General features: G+C 37.9%; 2 protein-coding genes across 2 annotated transcripts; one reads left to right on the top strand and one right to left on the bottom strand.

The window, feature by feature from the left end:
- Positions 1-8,313: 8,313 nt before the first annotated feature.
- On the bottom strand, positions 8,314-11,672 carry LOC108412172. The gene is made up of 2 exons (XM_017684097.2): positions 11,601-11,672; positions 8,314-10,553 (listed from the first exon to the last, which is right to left on the bottom strand). The coding sequence occupies exon 2, from the start codon at positions 10,543-10,545 to the stop codon at positions 8,482-8,484; it is 2,064 nt and encodes a 687-aa protein (XP_017539586.2). The 5' UTR covers positions 10,546-10,553; positions 11,601-11,672; the 3' UTR covers positions 8,314-8,481.
- Positions 11,673-13,883: 2,211 nt separating this feature from the next.
- Positions 13,884-14,906, top strand: LOC119263709. Its single transcript, XM_037540188.1, has 2 exons — positions 13,884-14,080; positions 14,200-14,906. The coding sequence occupies exons 1-2, from the start codon at positions 13,906-13,908 to the stop codon at positions 14,697-14,699; spliced, it is 675 nt and encodes a 224-aa protein (XP_037396085.1). The 5' UTR covers positions 13,884-13,905; the 3' UTR covers positions 14,700-14,906.
- Positions 14,907-21,367: the final 6,461 nt, after the last annotated feature.

The following is a 21,367-nucleotide window of genomic DNA, read 5'->3' on the forward strand; positions in this document are numbered from 1 at the left end:
AAATTGTGTGGATACTATTAGATTTAGGTTCAGGAAATCCCCTGCTTGTTGCCATGTTTTAGTAAGAAGGAGCATGTCCAGGCTTTTCTCAGTGATCAAGCCATTTATAAGTGATGCCTTGTTAGTACTCTCTGCATGGAACTCCTTTTTGGGCAACTTCTTGTTTTCATGCTTATCGTAAGTATTTTGTTTGTTGGTGTAATTGTTGTGCTTATACCTTCACTAAATGCCTTTACTTGTAACTCCTTGAACTAATGCTAATGCTTCTGCTAAAAACTAACACTAATGCAAAGGCTAAAGCTTGGCTGTCTTTATGCATAACCTTCAGGCAACACACCCCCAACTTTGTGCAGCCATTCTCTAGGCTGTACTCTAGGGTGTAGGTTACAACACATTCTATGTGGTATAGCTGCACTTTGGACTGTTTCTGCTTCATGAAGCTGCATGGCACAGCTGCTCTGTGGTGGCCTTGCAGAGCTGCATTAGAAATTGATAATATTCAACAAATCCAATAATTTAAATCATCAAAACAAGTAAATCAATTTGACACAGACACTCATCAATTTTATAAAACCATGCCTTCTGTGGGGAAATGAATATTTGTTTAGTGGAACCCAGTTATAGTCATACAGGATGCTCCATTGCTTACTACGTGATTTGAGGTGACAATGTTAGTCTTATACAGCCAAATAAGCTTCCTCCTGCTCTGGAGTGCTTAATAATGGTCTAAAAGTGATCAAGAGATTGTTGGCTGGTTAACTGTCTGTCCACTGACCAGAGTTTACAAAATGTTTAGGTAAATGACCTATTTTGAAGACATTGGTTAACAGGATGCTGTTTCCTCTACATTTCTGAACTGTTCATCACTGATTCATTCAAATGTCACCAGCATCCAGGATCGCCAGATTAGCATTTTGTGCTACTTGCTATGAACATAACTGTTTAACAGTGCTGTGTTTTTTCATCACCTTGTCATATTCATTAAAAAGCACCAACAAAAGAAAGACAAATAAACACAATTTATACAGTAACAACAACAATAATAATAATTCCAGTATGTTTTTTTTATTAATTCATTAAAATGAATCTTTTTGCAATAAAAATGAATAGCTTTGCTTAAACATCCCTATGACTGTGATACTCTCTCTCACTTCCACTTTACACACAGTACCTGTGCAGTTCCAGGCTTCTCATACTGCTCGTGCAGATGACCTTTGCTTAGTGTATGGTGGTCATGACTGTGGTGGTGGGGTAATTTCTGCAAGGTAGAGGAAGGGACTAAGATTAAGTGATTAAATTACCATTATTAGTCCCACAACGAGGAAATTTCACCTCCGCATTTAACCCATCTGGGCAGTGAAACACCACATACTCACTAGGAGGCAGTGAGCACACTTGCCCAGACCGGTGGCAGCCCTATCTGCAGCACCCAGGGAGCAATTGGGGGTTAGGTGTCTTACTCAAGGACACCTCAGTTATGTACTGTTGACACTGGGGATCGAACCGGCAACCTTCCGGTTCCCTAACCTCCAGCCCACGACTGCCCACAAGATGGCCTTCTCTGAGCCCTGGCTCAGCTTGGCTGTTTTGGCCTTCTCTGCTCTCTTCAGGCTTGTTTTTGTTTATGAGGCTTATACAGAGCTGATGCTTTGTCTTTTTTCTCTAGTTGAGATTTGGGGTCTTTTTCTGGGCCTGTCTTAGTGGGCGACTCACATGCGGAAGGCTCAGTCTGGCTGTCCTCTGCAGTACAGTTAATACAGTCACAGGGTTTTACGGTAAGCAAATACATCTTTAAGATTCTACTATGCTTTCCCCACATAAATACTGACATAAGCAAAAAAACATAGAGGGACAATACATTTCCTTGAGATATACCAACAAACTGACCAGTTCCAACTAGATAACCCTCAAGTGCATCAACATCAACTGTCCTCTTTTCTCCTTTTCTCCACAGTGAGATGGACTGAGAGAAACATACAAAAGGCTCTTACACAAATGGATCAGAGGGGCATGGCTAAATGACTTAACCATTTAACTAACACACATGCACACTCATAAACACACACCCTCTCACAAGCAAGGATAATACACATGAAATGTCAGTTTTTCAGGCTTGATCAAACATCTGTGATTTTGGTTGCAGAAAAATGTATAAACATATTCAAATATTCTGGTCCTGTGTACCATGACATGTTTTAAATGAGTAGATTACTAGAAACAGAGCATCATAAATAAATAAATAAATACATGAAAATAAGAAATCAGTGTCAGATTTGTCCAGGATGATAATATTTGAATCTACATTTTATCAGTTATTGTCTCCACACAGCCCATACATATGTAAGAATGCTGTTTGTGGATTTTAGCACAGCTTTTAATACAGTTATCCCCCACACACTGGTACAAAAACTGAGTAGCCTGGCAGTTCACTGTGCACATGGATGCTGGACCTTCTGAGCAACAGACCCCAGAATGTCAGGATGGGAGATCAGACATCACCCACTCTCATCTTGAATACTGGCACGCCACAGGGGTGTGTCCTCAGCCCCTCCGCTACTCCCTGTTTACCCATGACTGCTCCTCCATTCACCCTACCAACACCATTATCAAATTTACAGATGATATCACCACAGAAGAACTGACATCAGACAATCATGAGGCAGCCTATAGGGAGGAGGTTCTGCATCTGACAGAATGGTGCTGTTACAATAACCCAGACATAAAGCACAAAATCCAAGAAAATGATGGTGGATTTCAGTAATCAAAGCACACACTTCCCTCTGCATACATGGGGAAGGAGGTGTAGAGGGTAGAGAACTTTAAGTACCTTGGTGTGCACATCTCAGCTGATCTTACCTGGACCACACACACCTCCCATCAGGCAGAGAAAGCCCAACAGAGGCATAACTTCCTCTCCTCAGGAAGTTAAGGCGCATGCACCTCTCTAATCACCAGCTTCTATAAGTCAGCAATAGAGAACCTACTCACCTACTGCTGCAAGGTGTTGTTCAGAATGGAAAGGTCCTGCAGCAGGTGGTGAGGGCAGCAAAGCGTGCCATTGGTATGATGCAACCACACCTCAAAGACACTTACAGTGGCCGAATCCAAAAGAAAGCCAGCAATATTTTAAAGTACTCCCACTCACCCTGGACATAACCTGTTTCTCCCCCTGCTGTTGGGAAAGATTCAGATCAAACAGAGCAAAAACATATTAAAAAAAAGCTTCTTCCCTCCTTAAGTCCCTCCTCCCCTCCTTATGACTAAGACCAGGATATTTTTCATCTTGCACTACATATTATTTCATTTTGCACTTGTATGTCTGTATATATTATCTCATTGTATTTATCTTTACGCCTTTATTATTTTCTTTTTCTATTTATGTCCTTACCGTCAATTGACAATAAAGTATTCCATTTCTTATGACTTCCCAATCTTTGAATGGTAGTATATTGCTTTGTAGGTTTCTTGGCTTGATGATCACGACCTGTGCTTATCCTGTGTCAGAAAGCAAGTAAAGTTTTCCCAATTATTATTTAACCAGATAAAAAGTGATTTAGAGTTATTATTTGTGCTTTTGACAGTAAAATGTTTATTTCTAATAGGAAAATTCATCATATGGAGTGTTGAACCTTCAAACATGGTCAGAGCTGGATTACCATGAACATGTAGGTGAATATAATGCCCTATAATACCAGACTTTCAGTTTCAGCAAAGAACAGTTTCAGTTAAGCGCTGTTCGCAAGATGTTCACATGATCCACCAGAGGTCTTCTAATACAAAATTAGTAAAATAGTTTCCAATCATCACAAATTATGTTCCCTAGAATGGTGTTCTTTACACTGAGCCAGATTTTAGAACGTAGGGTAGAGTGAATAGGGACCATTTTGGACACAATATCAGACATTATTTTATTTACAACATATGCTTGTTGTAGTGTTCAGCATATATAGAATAACATTATAGAATGCTGATTTAGCTGCATGAATGGGCCCATGCCCCAAACTAATGGAATGCATGCATGGGCCAGTGGCCCTAAGTTAACGGTACAAGTTCCTAAACAAATGGAGGGCATGTATGAGCCCATGGCCTTACATTAATGGTGTGCATGTAAGGGTCCTTCGCCCTACACTAACATAGTGCATGTATGGGCCCGTGGCCCTAAACAAATGGAGAGCATGTATGGGCCCATGGTCCTACACTAACAGAGTGCATGTAAGGGCCCTTGGCCGTATGCTAACAGAGTGCATGTATGTGCCTGTGGCTCTTAGCTAACAGAGTGTAAATAAACAAAGAGCATGAATGTGTATATGGCCTTGTGATAAGGAAGTGCATGTATGGACACAAGTCCCTAAACAAACAGAGAGCATATATGGGTGTGCATGTATGGGCCTGTGGCTCTAAACTAATGAAGTGCATGTATGAGCCCATGGCCCTTCGCTAATAGAGTGCATGTTAACTGATTTAGTGCTTGTAATAAGTCAGTGGTCCCAAGCTAATGAGTGAATGCAATGGGCCTATGGCCCTGACCACATAAGTGAGGGCAATGGGCCCATGGCCCCTAGTCAGTGGAGTGAATTCTGTGGGCTTGTGGTCCCAGCTAATGTGTGAATGCAATGAGCATGAGGTTCCAGTTAAATCCCATTAAGAATTAAATTGGGCTTCCTTCATTCCTCCCTCCTGAGTCTTCTTGATAGAACTGGAAGTTTTAGTAAAGTTCTGCCAGGAAGACCCTAAAGGCTGATCATTCATTCATTACAACTGACCAATTGCCGGCACACATCCGTCTTTAAAATGACTTGACTTATGGACATATTCTGCTGCATTCAGGTTCTGACATTTCAGCGTACCCCTCCTTCCTCCCCACCACCACCACCAGTTTGGTCCCTGTCCAATTGTCAAGGTGGTAGATAAGATATTCATTTATTAGTCCCACAACAGGGAAATTCTCAAGAGCTTTGAATTATTGACAAGGCAACGTGATCTGCCATCCAATCACTGAGCTGGACCAGCCTTGCTTAGCTTCATAGATCAATCAAGCCCAAGGGTTCCCAGCCCTATAGAGCCCCTGGTTCTATTCTCCCCACCTGCCATCTCAATCCAACAGGGTCTGCAAGGGTCTCAACACTCCAAGATGTGGACTGAGGACTGGTCCTATTTCAAATATGTTTAAATTTATACAGATTTTTTGACCTTTAACTTGTAAAATCCCATTGAGGATTAAAATTGTCATCCTTCATTCCTGCCTCCTGAGTCATCCTTATACTGGTACAGAAACATTTGCTCAGCAACCTTGTATTTTTGTATGTTTCCTTATATACTCCATAACTGTCAGTTAAGAATACGTTTGACTGTAATGGAACCATTTTTATACAACCCACAAAAAACTGTGAACAGTAAAAAATAAAATGAACACAGAAAATGGAGAGATGTTTATTAAATGGCAATTCATTTAGTTTTTAATGTGTTTATTTATAACCCCATTTATTAAAAAAAAGTTAGAAGAATAACAAGTAAAACAAGACAAGTTAAACTAGAAAACAGTTTGAGTCTAAGATTTTCAAAATGGGATATGTGAGCAGGGTGGAGGCAGCATTGGTGTTCACATAGATTTGGGTATTATCCATGTAAGAGTAAACTAAAGACCATGGATGGCAGTGAAGAATCTGACCAAGGGCCAACATCTATATAATGAAAAGAAGATGATGAAGACAGGAGATGACTGATCCCTTCAACTAATATAAGAGGATAAGAATACTGAGGGCACCAGAATAACTAGATACTAACACAGAGATCTGCTTTTGAGAGTCTACAACTTTTCCGACATTAGAACTAAGCTGCAAATAAATCTTAAACTGAAACTTTGCTTGTTTGCAAAAAGTTAATTCAGAGCAACTTGGTTCTACATGATAATGATAATTGTCTTCAGGGTTAATAGGACATTAGAGTAATCTTTTAATCTTTTAGTACTTTTGCTTTCGATACGTAAGTACATTTGAAGGCAAATACTTTTGTACTTTTACTCAGGTGGAGGTCTAAAGGGAGCAAATTCTACTTTTACTGAAGTTATATTTTATTTGGGTATCTCTACTTTAACTCAAGTACAGGATTTGTATACTTCATCCACCACTGATTACATATAACATCATTAATCAGGATACCAGAAAAAGCAACCATATTTTGCTACAGTTACAGAAAACGAACATTAATCAGATTAAAGGTACATTATGAAAACATAGTGAGCAGGATTACACTGGAACAACTATTATTATTAAAGTTGATTTTCTTGCCTATATTTGTCTGTACAAGAAAAAATTAGAATAGAAAGAATAGAATTTATAGAATGAATGCTCCTGAGTGGTGAAATCAAGTGTAGGATCTCCAGCAATGCCACTAATATCTGAGGCTGGGAGTGGCATTTGGCCCTCATTTAGTATGATAACCAGCACAGGGGTCAGTAAACTGATGTGAACGAACTGGAGATTAGTGTTCTCCTCCAAGTGTGTTGAGCTGTTCAATGATGTTGTGTTAGCTGTAGTTCAAGAAGATGGGCTAGCCTTTAACCCCCTAGTTTATTATTATCATAATTCAGTTAGCAGGTGGGAGTTGCATACACTGGCTTGCATGGGAGACCCCTTTCATCAAAATGAAAAGTTTCCTTTTCGATGAGTCCTTAATGCTTTATTTCCTGCTGTGTAAAGCCTTTATAAAACTTAAAATTGTCCTTGGAGGTCCAGCACAGTTTACTCATGCCTGAGCTTCTTTTGTTTGTATGCTTCCAGTTTATACCATGCTTCAAAACAAGAAATAGTATTAGCTTAAATTTCAAAACACACTAGATTGTGATGTATTTCACTCCTATTTGGCTAAAAACATGTCATAATGAATTCACATCACAGAAGCAATGTAGTGTGATACTATAATATCAGGATGATGAATATGTAAAATGATGAAGCCTTAATGCTGTTTTAAGTTAGTGTTATGTTTGACCAACATCCACCTTCCTAGCCTACCTGAATTGCTGCTAGGGGTAGACAAAACACTTACCACTGCCATTATAAAAGGCTGAAATCAGCTCTCTCTCTCTACATATGTATATATAAATCAACATGCAGGAAAGGAATTTTACTGATGTCATAGTAGAGGTATGTTACGCTGCCATCTAGTGGATGTCTATTCATGTGAATTCATTATTGGGTTTTTTTTGGGCAGAGGTACATGTAAGAATATATACTCAAAGTTATAATACTGGAACAAGGACAGATACATAAGTCTCATTTGATCATAAACGTGAATTTATTAATCATTACAAAATGCAAACTCATTAAAAGCACCATGAATAAGCAAAAAAGTAAATATGCAAGGATATCAATAATTTTATTAATGAAGCAATTATATAAGTCTGTCACATTACACATAGCTAACAGTGGTATATTTGCGTAACACACATAATATGAGAAGCCTAGAGACTACAGGTTAGATACATTATATTGCCAAAAGTATTCACTCGTCTGCCTTCATACGCATATGCACTTAAATGACATCTCATTCTTAAACCATAGGGTTTAATATGATATCGACCCACCCTTTGCAGCTATAACAGCTTCAACTCTTCTGAAAAGGCTTTCTACAATCACTACACCATAATCCCCCTCCACCAAACTTTACACTTGGCACAGTGCAGTCAGACAAGTACTGTTCTCCTGACAACCACCAAACCCAGACTCGTCCATGGGATTGCCAGACAGAGAAGCCTGACTCGTCATTCTAGAGAACATGTCTCCACTGCTCTAAAGTTTCTCCTTTACACCACCGTTTTAGATCACTGCAATCGACACGTTACATTGCGCTTGTTGATGTAAGGCTTGGATGCAACTGCTAAGCCATGGAAACCCATTCCATGAAGCTCTCTATGCTGTTCTTGAGCTACTCTAAAGGCCACATGAAATCTGTAGCGATTGATTCTGCAGAAAGTTGGCGACCTCTGCCCACTATCCGCCTCAGCATCCACTGACCCCACTCTGTCATTTTACGTGGCCTACCACTTCGTGCCTGAGTTGCTGTCGATCGCAATCGCTTCCACTTTGTTATAATACCACTGAGAGTTGATTATGTAATATTTAGCAGTGAGAAAATTTCAAGACTGGATTTGTTGCACAGGTGGCATCCTATCACAGCACCACGCTGGAATTCACTGAGCTCCCGAGAGCAACCCATTCTTTCACAAATGTTTGTAGAAGCAGTCTGCATGTCTAGGTGCTATTTTATACACCTGTGGCCATGGAAGTGAAGGGAACGCCTGAATTCAATGATTTGCAGGGCTTGAGTGAATACTTTTATCAATATAGTGTATCTTTCAGATATTATCCATACCTTATCCATTATCTATTAAGCAACATTAATGTGGGGAAAATCAAGGCAATCTAGTCATTATTATTCTCATTTAATCTTGCCACTACATGAGTAAGACTTTTACAAATACACTCAGCAGTAATCTGCTTCCTCCTCCTTTGTGAATCCATTTTCGACGGCTGCTTGAATGCTTTTCATTTCTTCTGGAGCAGCAGAGGGAAGAATGGCCAACAACTCTTTGTCAATCTTCTTAATTCTTGAGTCACTATTCCTTTCAAACTCAGCCTTGTTCTTGAGAACTAGGCGTAAAATATCTTTCTGAGCCTTATCACAGGAGTTCTGTAGCTGCAGACGCTCCTTTTGAAACTCTGATTTTGTCTTGTCCATGGCCATAAGTTTCCCCAGTGAGCTGACACGATCCATGAGATACTTGTCAGACACTTCAGTGTAGGTTGCTGAGATCATGTGGACGAGGTTGGCTATGTTAGTGGCTTGAAATGCTTGACTGTAGAGCAGATCTTTGGAGAAGAGCTTTGAGTTGTAGGAAAGTGACTGAGTCTTCGCAGATGTGGAGACAAAATCTTTGAGAGTTGTGGTCAGGCTGACTTTCACAATGTTGGACACCATCTGAAAGAAGCGTGACATCTTCTCCCATTGCTCCTTCACTCTCCCCATGGCATCCATCCCTTTGACAAGCATTTGTATGGTGGTGTTAAAGTCTATCTCTTTGACTTCACAGTTTCTCATGGTGATCAGGATTTCAGTCAGTTCCTTTTGGTTTTTCTCCATGTTCTCCACACTCTTATCATAGAGCTCTCTGGTGTTGTCCAGTTGAGCTCGGCTCTGTTCAACAGAAAATCTGACATTCTCTGTTCCCTTGTCAAAAGCTCTCTGCATCTTACTTCCTTCTTTTGACAACATGGGTGGTTTTGGAATCAGGGAGGGAGTTTTTGTGACATTTTTGCTTTTGCAGTCAAAAGTGCGGGCAGATTCAATCAGTTTTCTGATTCGCTCATGTAACTCATTTGTTTTCTTATCTTCACATTTCCCATCTGGTGCATATTTTGCCAGTTCCTCACAGATGTTAATTGCCTCTTCACATAAATCTTTGGCATGCTGCTTTGGCTTGCATTCTGGGAAACTGTTCAAGCTGCTGTTGATTCTTTCAAACTGATTTTTCACAAAGTCTGTTTTTGTAGATTTGTTTTTCTGATCATACAGATCCTTCCAGTCAATGTTGTTGCTGCGCACATACTGTTGAATATTCACTGTCCACGTCAGGATTTCTGCAGACTTGCTGTAGATGTTCATTTCATCCACTCCATCTGCAGGAGAATTTGTATCTTTTACAGCTGCCACTGACTCTGTAATAGTTTTTGAAACATTTAAAATTGGCACCACTGGCTGAGCCACTATAGCCGTCATGCCAGTGACTACAGATGTGAAACTCTCCGCCATTGCTCCAGCAAACTCCATGGCCAGCATGTTCCATCCATCAGGGAGGGAATTCATTGCTTTCTGGTAGGTGGCCTGTGCTTCCTTCAGCTGCTTTTCCATAAATTTAACTGCCTTCTTAGAGCGTTTAGCAGCTTCTTCTGATGACTTTTTCCTAATTTTATTCTCTTCCAGTTTCTTTTTGATTTCCTCCAGCTCTTCACCATAAAAGTGCTCAGCGTTTACACAGGCTTCCAGCAGCTCTTGGATAATATTGATGACATCAGTGAATCTCTTTTCTGTTGATTCGGCCAGTGCAAGACAGTCATTTGCAATGACACTAATGTTCTCCAGCTGGTCAGGAAGGTGAGCTTCAACAATTTCATCATTACCTTGGAAGAGAATCTTCACTGCAGTCTTCATATAGTCTGGAACAGCCATGGTGTGAAGCCGAATCTGATCCATGTTCTTGTGGGCCTCATTGAAAGCCCACCAGCCAGAGTTACACACTTGCATGAGACAGGCACGAAATGAATCTGGGTATTTGATGTGCTTGTAGCCGTCTTTGGGTGGGTTTTTGTTGATGGAGAAATCTGTATTGGAAGAGATGAAGACCAGCTCTCCCAGGATGGCTATGGAGAGCGGTGCAGGAGTCAGGTACTCTTCCCAGTTGGCATAAGGCTGCATCACAAGCTTAGTTTGGTTTCTCATCTCCTCAGCTGTGGTGAGGCTTTGACAAGTCTTAGCAATTTTGGAATCCATAGCTCCTACTAAAACAAGCAGGACATGTACATGTAAACAATATGTGTATATAAATATTTACATAAAACAACTCTAGAGCAGGATAGGCAAGCAGTATAAGTTGGCATGGAGTGCTAAAAGTGATCTACTAATGACAAACAATCTAGAATTGGACTGAACTATGTTTAAAGTTAGCTGGTTAAGTAAAATATTCTCCTTTGTAATAAAGGTTTAATGGATTCAGCACAGCATTGCATTTAATGGCAAACTAACAGCAACATATGCAAAAGCTGGGGTGCCCATGGTCAAATTAAACAATGATTTTCAATTTGAAACTATGTTAACACATCCTCTACACACTTCTGCACATTTTAAATTACTGTTCATTTACTGGATTTAACATATTGGAACATTTCATATATCCTATTTTATATTTTCCAGCATTTAAAGCTTAGCAAATAAGTAGAAATTGTGCACAAAAACTTGCAGAAAAAAGTCATATTGAAGCTTGTTCACTGTAGATTATACGTTATTTCATTTAAAACATCAACAAAGCTAAACATGTGTTTAAACATTTGTATATGGTGTGGCATCCTGAGAACTTGTTTAGAACAGTAAAATTCTTTCTTCTAATTGATTGATATCTGTATGCTGCTTAGGGCCTTGCAGCCACAAGGAGGTCCCAAGACAACTTTTGAGTTGTTATTGTACCATTATGTTGTCTAAGATGATTCAGTGAGGATGAAAAGTGATTAGCTAATCATGGCTCAAAAAAAAGTACAATCAGCAATAAACAAATTAGCCAGTTATAAAGTTTAGACAGCCTTTGATAGTCAATTGGTAGATGAGGAGTCTGCATAGGGCCCCCAAAAGACTAGAGACATCCCTGTTTGTATGTTTTTTTTAAATTATTTATTTATTTATTTATTTATTTATTTATTTATTTATTTTAACAATACTGGAAAGAAACCTAATCCAGTTAATGGACACTGATAAATAAGTCAATAAAGGTGTTGCAAAGTATTAAAAAATAAAAAAGTATGCAGTCAATAATATATTTAAATCAGTGGTCTTACCTTGATATCTGAAAAGTTTTCAGTGAAGGTGTGGATGACGTTCTCTCAGCTCTGCTGAACAGAATGGAAGAGAAGATATGAAAGAATACATGAGCATCACAAACTACTTATTGTCTGTAGGATCTAAAAGCCCAGCCCACCAAGTGAGCTGCTGCACTTTAAAAGGATGGACTTATTTGGTCTCAAGTAGGCCAACCATCTCGGGTGAGCTACATCAATAAAAGCTCTAAAAGGACTAAAGGGAGGGTAAGATTTTATTCTCTTCATGGATTGTTTGTAATGAAGTATTGTAAGGCGGTCATTTAACTTTTCATATATGTATACTCATTTGGGTTGAAATTGATGCCATGCTGATTTAGACAAAAAACATCTTTGATTTAGTAAAACTGAGAGCATAACCGATTTTAGGCATATTGCCTCCTTAACAGTTATCAATTTGTCAGAAAAGACATTTTTATCATGTTTCTGCATTGACTGAACTCAGGGACTTTCCAGATCAGAAGTGTCATTGTCTTCTGCCATGCCACTGTTAAGCTTATGAGCAGAGATGTTTGAGTTAGAAAGGACACACAGTATTGTGCGAAGGTTTTAGGCATCTATGCAAATTTTTAAACAATTTACCTCAGCAGTGAGTTTATCACAATATACATTGGAATAAAGTCATATTCATAATTCAAATAACATTAAAACAACAAAGTAACAAGGATTTCTTTGGTCCATATTTTTTCTTGACACCTTCACAGCCGCCACAGAGACTTGTTAATATCATCAATTAAATCATGAGCACAAACCAGGAGCTGCTTTTTAACTACATATAATACTGGGCTTCCTCGAGGAGAGGCTTGGAAATGGTTAAACAAACACACTCACATCCAGAAAATCACTATTATATATATATTTATATATATATATATATATATATATATATATATATATATATATATATATATATATATATATATATATAATCATTATTAATAAATATTGTTTATTCAAATATTAACACTTTTCTCAGCTAATAAACACAAATAAATGCATCTTGAAAATGTGTCTTGGGTGCCTAGACTTTTGCACAGTACTGTACCTATGCATGATTATGTTAAGCTAGGATAATGTATAACACACAGCTTGAGAAAATAAACTGGTATAGCAGGCAATTTTATAACACAGAAACAAGAATAGTTGAACAGTTGACTTGCTATGGGAAACTGGATTATTACCGAGACCTGGACACATCGAGTCTGAGTCAAGACTAAGACTTAGTAGTAGATAGACATAGTAGCAGTGGAGTCTCAGTCAAGACTGATACCAGGAGTGGCGATACTGAGACAAGACAGACCAGGTAAAGCTTATATGTATGTGTGTGTGTTGTAAATATAGTCTTAGTCCAACTTTGTATTGTAGCATTTGAAAGCAAATGATCGTACAGAGAAAGGACTGTTTCATTCTGTTTGAAAGTTTTGTTGATATTCAGTAATGATAGACAAAAAGTTTCCAGTTACCTCAGATGGGGTAAGTCTCAGTCTGCCTTCCCCCAAGACCAAGATAGAGAGCATTAATTTACTGTTACGAGACCAAACTCAACTACTACACTACAACTCTACTTGTTCTTTGTGTATCTTACTGTTGCCTCCAGATGGGCTCACTGTCTCTCTGATAACACATTTACTTTCTATTCCTTATTTTCTGTCAGATCAACATGAGCCAACCCCGTTCTTCTGAGTAAGTTGAATAACATCCACATACAAAGTAGCAGAATATTTAAATTGTAACATTTTACATTGAAATGAATTCATTTATGTTTTATATTTATGAATGTTAATGAATATTTAAATCATTAACAGTCGCTTAGCAACACAAATACAAACCATTCTTTGATTTTCCAGGAAATTGGTGCCACAGATAAAGTTGCTCATATGTTTTTGTCTGTATGCTTTGTTTCGTAACCATATGTATATTTTCTTCTCCTTTGCTCTTTTATGTTTGTTTCTACAGTGTTGTGGTGAACAACTCAAATGCAGCATTTATTGAGCCTCTAAAAGATGGCATGCACTCCATCAAAAGAGTCTACGAGGCCCTCACTGAAGCAGATGTAGATCCCTTCAGTGGCCAGTGCTCCAACTACAACTACATTAGGGAGCAGATTGTGCAGGCCAAGCAGAGCCTGGAGCGGTCAGAACAGGCAGCCTCTGCAGTGCTGAGGAGTCTGGATGAAAGAATTGAGATCCTTACACGAGATGAGGGAAAACTTGAACAAAAGATGACTGCTACACAAGAAACCTTGCAGAACCTGAAAATAAAACAGATGTCTAATGAAAACTTACTGAGTAATTCTGAAGGAGCCCTGGAGTTGGCCAAAACAAATCTGAGCACAACAAGAGAAGAACTTCAGAGACAGGAAAAAAAGAAAGACACTGCTACAACTGTGAGGGATGTTGGACGGGGAGTGGCATTAATACCCATAGTCGGATGGGTTGTTGGTGAGATACTTGTTACTCATACAAGAATACAATCACTAACTGTTGAACCGTTTTTACATACAGCTTATTTTTGATGGTAAACTTTATTTTAAAATTTATTTGATTCTCTCTTCATGCAGGTCCCGCCATGATAATTGCTGGAGAAGTTGAAATAGCCAAAGCTTCAAGTGCTATTAAAGTGACTGAAAAGGAAGTGAAAGCATCAAAGAAAGAAAAGAAAAAATACAAAAGCAAAGTGTCAGACTACAAGTCCCAGATTTCTAAGACTGAGCACAAAATCAATCAAAAACATGAGAAGGCAGACCAGATCCATGAAGAGATTGGAAAAGTGAATCAGCAGAGAGACGCCATCGCTGAGTTCCAGGAGAAAGTGAGAAGTGCCGTCCGTGTCCTGAGTGAACTGAGTGGGACATCCAGCGTGGCTGAGATTCAGACTCGAAGGTATATTCTCCAGGGGCCAGTGATGAAGGTGATGGAGGATCTGATGAAGGCAGCTGATAAAATTGCAGGGAACTGGCTTTGCTTACCTGACTCTGAATATGAGAAAATGAATGCAGGCAGGGTCCATGTACCTTTTGTTCATCGGCTTTTCAGTTTATTTTCCAGCAATAAAAAATAATGGAGAACAACCCTATTTCCTAATTTTGAATCTCAAATAGTATTGAATTTAAAAAACAGCCAAATTATTTCCGCAATCAAAAATGATTCATTTTGTGTACATGGAAGATCCCACAGAAACCAGACGTTACAGAATGGCTCAGGTCTATAATTGAAACAGCTTTAATGAAGTATGATGACTGGTGTAAATAGTTTTTGGGGGAAATTTAGCCAGGTTCAGTATAACTTTTTTATATATGTTAGAAGTTTTGTTTAGGGAGAAGGTGAAAAAATGGAATATAAAAAATTGTATTGCTCTATTTAGCCTATGCTTATCATTTGTAGAGTAACTTTCTCCTTCAATAAATGCAGTTAATAATCTGCTAATGTTTGTGAATGGAATCAATTAATATCCTATTAATGTTTATGTATGGAATTCTGTTTCACTGCAATAAAATTGGTTCTATATTTCCATATTCAGATTCTTCAGTCACTACAACAAATGTATGCATTTTGAAAAACACAGAACATGCTGATTTCTACAGGCTGCTATGAGAGCTAAGGGTCTCTCTACAAATTACATTACAGTAAAGACACTTTACTTCACACTTTATTTATTTATTTATTTTTATTTTTTAATTTTTTAATTGAGCCTTATGAGCTGGCCTTTTAGCAGATCATAAATGAAAACAGAGTACAGCAAAAGGAGACATGAAAAGAACGAGACACACGATAAAGAGTTGGCAAATCAAGTCTGTATGCAACATCGTTAAACTTCTCTAGAATTTTAAATCAGCCAATAAAGTTTGGATTTAATTTCTTACACCCTTCTGCACACCTGAAGTCCAGCCATACCCAGTCACCAGGTTGTTAAGAGGGAGTCTCACCCCAGCGTCGATCTGCCTGGTTCTTGTGTCACTGGAGAGCAATTTTAATTCTTTGGTGACTCTCCTCCCAGACCTGTTCACTGTGCTGCATCCGCTCATCCACAGCCAGAACATTAGAGGAGACACCTGTCCACGGGGCTACTGAAAGCTGATAACCCAGAACACTTTGATATGGTACAAGGCTTTGTTCCAACAGCGATGATATATTCTTATTATGAGTTATGTAATAAACAGAAAACATAACATGCTGTTGTTATTATGTAATGTATTACATAAATTAAGCAACAGCTGTTCATTTTGGCAAAGAAGGAGAGGTGGGAAGCATAGCACTTTGCGCAAATGCTCTTTACTGCTCTACAGCAGTGTAGCGCCCTCTGCTCAGTGCTAGCTGACATGGTTGGCAGGCAGGCAGGTCGCCTCTAGCCACACAATTCAAATTCATGGTAGCCTCGTTCAGAGTTAAGTCCTTTGGCTTTTGATTAATAACTCTAAATTGATTAAGAATTCATTTGTCTCCTTTTTGCAGTAGAAAGAGCTTATGAAGAGCTTTTCATTTGATATATCTCCATTTCACCCAAAATGTCACTTATGTCCCCTTGCATTTAAACCATTGATATATGAATTACATAGATTACTACTATTGGGGGGTTTGGAACCCCATTTCAAGCACAAGAGGGATCACTGGAACCAGGTTGCATGTTGAGTATATCAACTTTTCCCATTCATTTTCCAACCAGTGAAATGTCTCCTCCAGTGAAAAGTAAATTTATTTACTGTTTTTAATTATTTAACCACTCAAATGGAGATTCATTCTGAATTAACGTTTTAAATCCTTTGATTATTAACAGGAAACATTACTAATATTTTGCATGTTCAACACTTAATGACTTCAGCATCCTCAGGGCCACATCTGAGCCAGCGACCAAGAACAAGAACCAGATCTGTGCCATACCTTTTAATTGTCACTTTACAATGCATGGGTCAGATCAGGACCATAGCCATTCTTTCTACTCACTTTTCAGTATATGGGCCAGATCTGGACCACAACCATTAGTTCTACTTACTTTACAGCATGTGGGTCAGATCTATGCAATATTTTTGTTCTGCTCACCTTCCAGTGTGTGTGGGCCAGATGTAGGCTGAAGACATAGCCATATCTGGGCAAGAACAAATCCAAGGATGTGGCCCACAAATGGGCAATTTTTTTTCACTTGCAAGTCTTTAACAGAAGCAGACAAGTAAACACCAATTGTCTGGCAGCTCAGCTAATGTCACTAGCCCAGTTACAACTTAACTTACTTTACTTACTAGCTACATTTTAGCTGAAAACCTTTTGAAAGGTTTTGCATTACAACACCAGCTTGTAAATCATGTTAATTTTGCAGCATAAACTGAGCTGTTGTGTATACTCATGAATGCTGCTCTATATATGTTACACACCCACCACATTTGCAGTTACAGGAGCCTTCTCACCTTCTCTTTTTTTTCTATTACTTGAGCTGAAGTAAAAGTATTCTATTTGTGCATTTGCTTATAAAATATCTTGTTTTTAAAGTCAGTCCTAATCAGAAATCATAACCTGTTGAAACTATTTTATTTATTTATTTGTAAAAGTACTTTCTCGTGCCTTTCTCTGTTCTGGCTGAGCCTACAGCTAACTCTGCTGCTCAGGACTATGTTTAAACAGAACCCCTCACTGCAGCACATGACACAGGACTCTCAAAAATCCACCTATCCCAATTCCAGTTTGCCTGACTTCTAATTATGCACACCTGTTCTTCATTTCATGTGTTTATTAGTTTAGTATATAAGCACTGGCTTTAGTCTAGTTTGTTTCTGAAGTATCGCCACTCCAATATGCCTACCAAGCATTTCCATTGTCTTGTTTTCCGCTACTCTGTATATGACTACAATTCTATTGTCGCCCTTTCATTTTGTTCTGATTCTCTGGTTTTGGATAACCCTGTTGATATTAAAGTTTTGATCTCAAGCCTCTGCTCCGAGCATCTGGTTCCATCTGCCACCATTACAGTTTTATGGAAATCACAGTATAAAAAAAAAAATTTGCCTTTTATGTATGATGAATTGCGTTTAATATGGCCATGGACATAAACAAGATAAATTAGCTTGGTGAAAAAGATGAACTTGAACTAAGAAAGGCAAAGTTCTATTTTTATTTCAGGTTGAGTTATTGCAGTTGTCTTATTTTAATGGATACTTTTTGTTAATTACACCTGTGTGGCTGCAGACATTAGAGTAAACTGTTCATATCTAGAGCCATACAGGTTCTCCTAGCAGAAAGTATTCATAAAATTACATAATTTCTATAATATCCTCTGATATATTTCAGTAATTTAAAAGCAAGTACTTTATAAATTTACCCAAGTAATATTTAACCTAGAGTATTTCTCCTTTTACTTAAGAAATATATGTCTTACACAAAAAGTAAGAAGTACTTAGGTACAAAGTTAAGTGTCCAACTTTCTCCTCACTGAGCACCTAAGCCTAGAAGAGGGCTGGAAAAAGATATCTCTCAGATATGGAAGCGATATCTTTATGTGAGTTGAGGGGCTTAAATGCAGTTGGTCAACATAAATGCATCTGTATCTGCTTCAGTTGTTGAAGTTAGTATGTTAAACCTTTACTAAATATTTTATCTTCCTATAGTCATCCATCTGCTGCTTATAGTTCATGACTGATGAGGATTTACAGCTTGTTCCAGGTACTTTAATTTATAATATCATTTACAGTATTGCTCTTTTTAATATAAGTACTTACAACCCCAATTCCAATGAAGTTGGGATGTTGTGTAAAACCTAAATAAAAACAGAATATGATGATTTGCAAATCCTTTTCAACCTATATTCAAATGAATACACTACAAAGACAAGATATTTACTGTTCAAACAGATAAACTTTATTGTTTTTGCAAATATTCACTCATTTTGAATTTGATGCCTGCAACAATGTTCCAAAGAAGTTGGGACAGGGGCATGTTTACCACTGTGTTACATCACCTTTCCTTTTAACAACAGTCAATAAGCGTTTGGGAACTGAGGACACTAATTGTTGAAGCTTTGTAGGTGGAATTCTTTCCCATTCTTGCTTGATGTACAACTTCAGTTGCTCAACAGTCCGGGGTCTCCGTTATCATATTTTGCGCTTCATAATGCGCCACACATTTTCAATGGGAGACGGGTCTGGACTTCAGGCAGGCCAGTCTAGTAGCCGCACTCTTTTACTACAAGGCCACATGCTGCTGTAACACGTGCAGAATGTGGCTTGGCATTGTCTTGCAGAAATAATATGTCCCTGAAAAAGATGTTGCTTGGATGGCAGCATATGTTGCTCCAAAACCTGCATGTACCTTTCAGCATTAATGGTACCTTCACAGATGCGCAAGATACCCATGCCATGGGCACTAACACACCCCCACACCATCAGACATGCTGGCTTTTGAACTTTGCACAATCCGAACAGTCCTTTTCCTCTTGAGAATTGAGAATAAACAAGTTTGTTTTCTTGTAAGGATGTTTGAATCCTCTGCTTTGCTATGTCTAAATTATTGTTAATGTAGCATCTGAGCCCATGCTATGCTTTAGAATGAGCTGCATAGTAGATAAATAGATTTAGACATATGCAACAATTAATTAGAAGTGAGTAGAAAAAATGTACTAATAAATGTTTCATCAACTAGGGCATGAATTCTACAGTAATGATAAAAATAATGGTAATTAAATAATATTCATTATTAATGTACTTTCATAAAGTAATTAATGTGAGAAACGTCAAGCGTGAGATCATGAAGATAGACCTGAGTGAATGAATCTCACGGCCAGTGTGTGAGTTGGCAGACCTGGTAGCGTGAGAGACATAGTTCCTTTTTCAAGCTCATATTTAAGGATTCATATTCAGTTTCTCTGTTACTGATTTGTGGTGTAACACTTGACCACCACAGTAAGCTGTAAACACACTTTGTTAGAAATCAGGCCACCAGCTTCCCAGTTTCACACCGAACTTTTGCAAATGGCTGTGTATTTTAGGTGGGAAAGTTAGTTTTGTTAGACTCTTCGTGATGCAGTTGTCTTTTGTCCGTCTCTCAGACACAGTTCCAGAAAAAACAGCTTCCTTTATTTTTTGAAAGAGTAAAATGTTTCCTCGAAACTTTGATAACACTTAATATTAGGTGTACATGATCTGACAGTAATTAAGGCATTTACTAATGAATAATTCATCTGGAGATAATTTATCAGGAACAAATGAGTGAGTCATATATTAACAACTATAAGATTACATTGCTCAGCATTTACTAATGCTTGTACTACTACATGAGGATAAAGGGAATAAAGGTTTCTTCAACATCTAAATTTGTCAGGAATTTATGTGTTGATTAAGCACACAAAAGCAAGTTAATACACATCGCCATACTTCTAGAAATTTTATAGGTTTTGTTCTGTCTATCCTAAAATTCCTACTGCAGTGTCAAACTATTACTTCTGTACATTATGTGACATCAAAAACGTGAATTGCTTGTTTAGTTTATTTATCAAAAACAGGCTATTTCATTAAAATTGTGAATTTTCTTAATATGTATCATCTTTACTAGGATGAATATATTCCACCATTATTAGAGAAATAAAGATATGTTTTCTGTTATACTTTAACTCTGTTTAATTCTTTTCAAAAACTTATGTCCAAAATTCTTATTAATGGATACGTCACGTCTCATCTTCTCAGAGTAACAGGTAAAACATGCTGTTGTATCTGTGGTGAAACAGAGCAGTTATTCTGATGCTGATACTTTTGTAAACTGTATTAAATGTTTGTAAAGTATATGAATTTATTTGTAGTAAAGATTTTTAATAAGATGATAATAACATTTATTTTATTTAGGTCGATGTCCATTTTTATAAGGGCATTATTGTTCTTTTGATTCACCCATGTTCTTTGGGAGGTCAAAAGAATGGAAGACAATGATTAACACCTACTAATTTGTTAGTATTTCATCAGTAATAAAGTCTGAATTGTTCATCATTTTACTTTTTAGATGGCACAAACATTATGAATTCGTCATGAATAATCAATAATTAATGCTTACCTCAAAATGAATTGAAAGATGTTCTGCACATTTTCATACTTGTGCTCTGCACATTTTCATATTTTATGTACTCTGACACACCTCAGCACAAAATGAGCTATTTTGAGCTTTATCCTAGCTACTGTACTACGGTAAAGTACAAAAATGTGTGTAGTCTGGAGTCATCTAGACTGTGACTGGGAACTCCTGGATCCTGGATCCTTATGACCCTTTGAAGAAGAGGCAAAACTGTCAAGTCCATATTAATTATTATCTCAATTCTGTGAGTACAGTGGTAAGTGTAGAATAACACATTCCCTCATTAGGCACTGTCTATCTACTTATGAGTAAAAGCTGTTTGATTTCTGGATTAGCCTAATTTACACAACAGCAATGGTCACAAATGAAGACTGGCTGACCTCCAGGTCTGAAAATAAGTCCCACTAAGTCCCACTCAGGTCCTGGTCTTGCTTAAAGGATTTGATGTTCAGTGTTGAATGCTAAAATAAAAATCTACATCTAAAGTCAAATTTTTCTTTTACACATTCCAACAATATCCATCTGTAATTCCTGTAAAGAAATTCAAATCTGTAAATGTGTTTGAGTGCTCTAGATGTGTGGAGTTTTGTGGATGATGCAGATCTAATATAGATCATATGTGCTTAGTTTGATGGATTTGTACTTCTAAGTCTTAGTAGAAAGATATCCTGTTTACATATTGAAGTA

Source organism: Pygocentrus nattereri, chromosome 1 (assembly GCF_015220715.1).
Source record: "Pygocentrus nattereri isolate fPygNat1 chromosome 1, fPygNat1.pri, whole genome shotgun sequence".
NCBI lineage: Eukaryota > Metazoa > Chordata > Actinopteri > Characiformes > Serrasalmidae > Pygocentrus > Pygocentrus nattereri.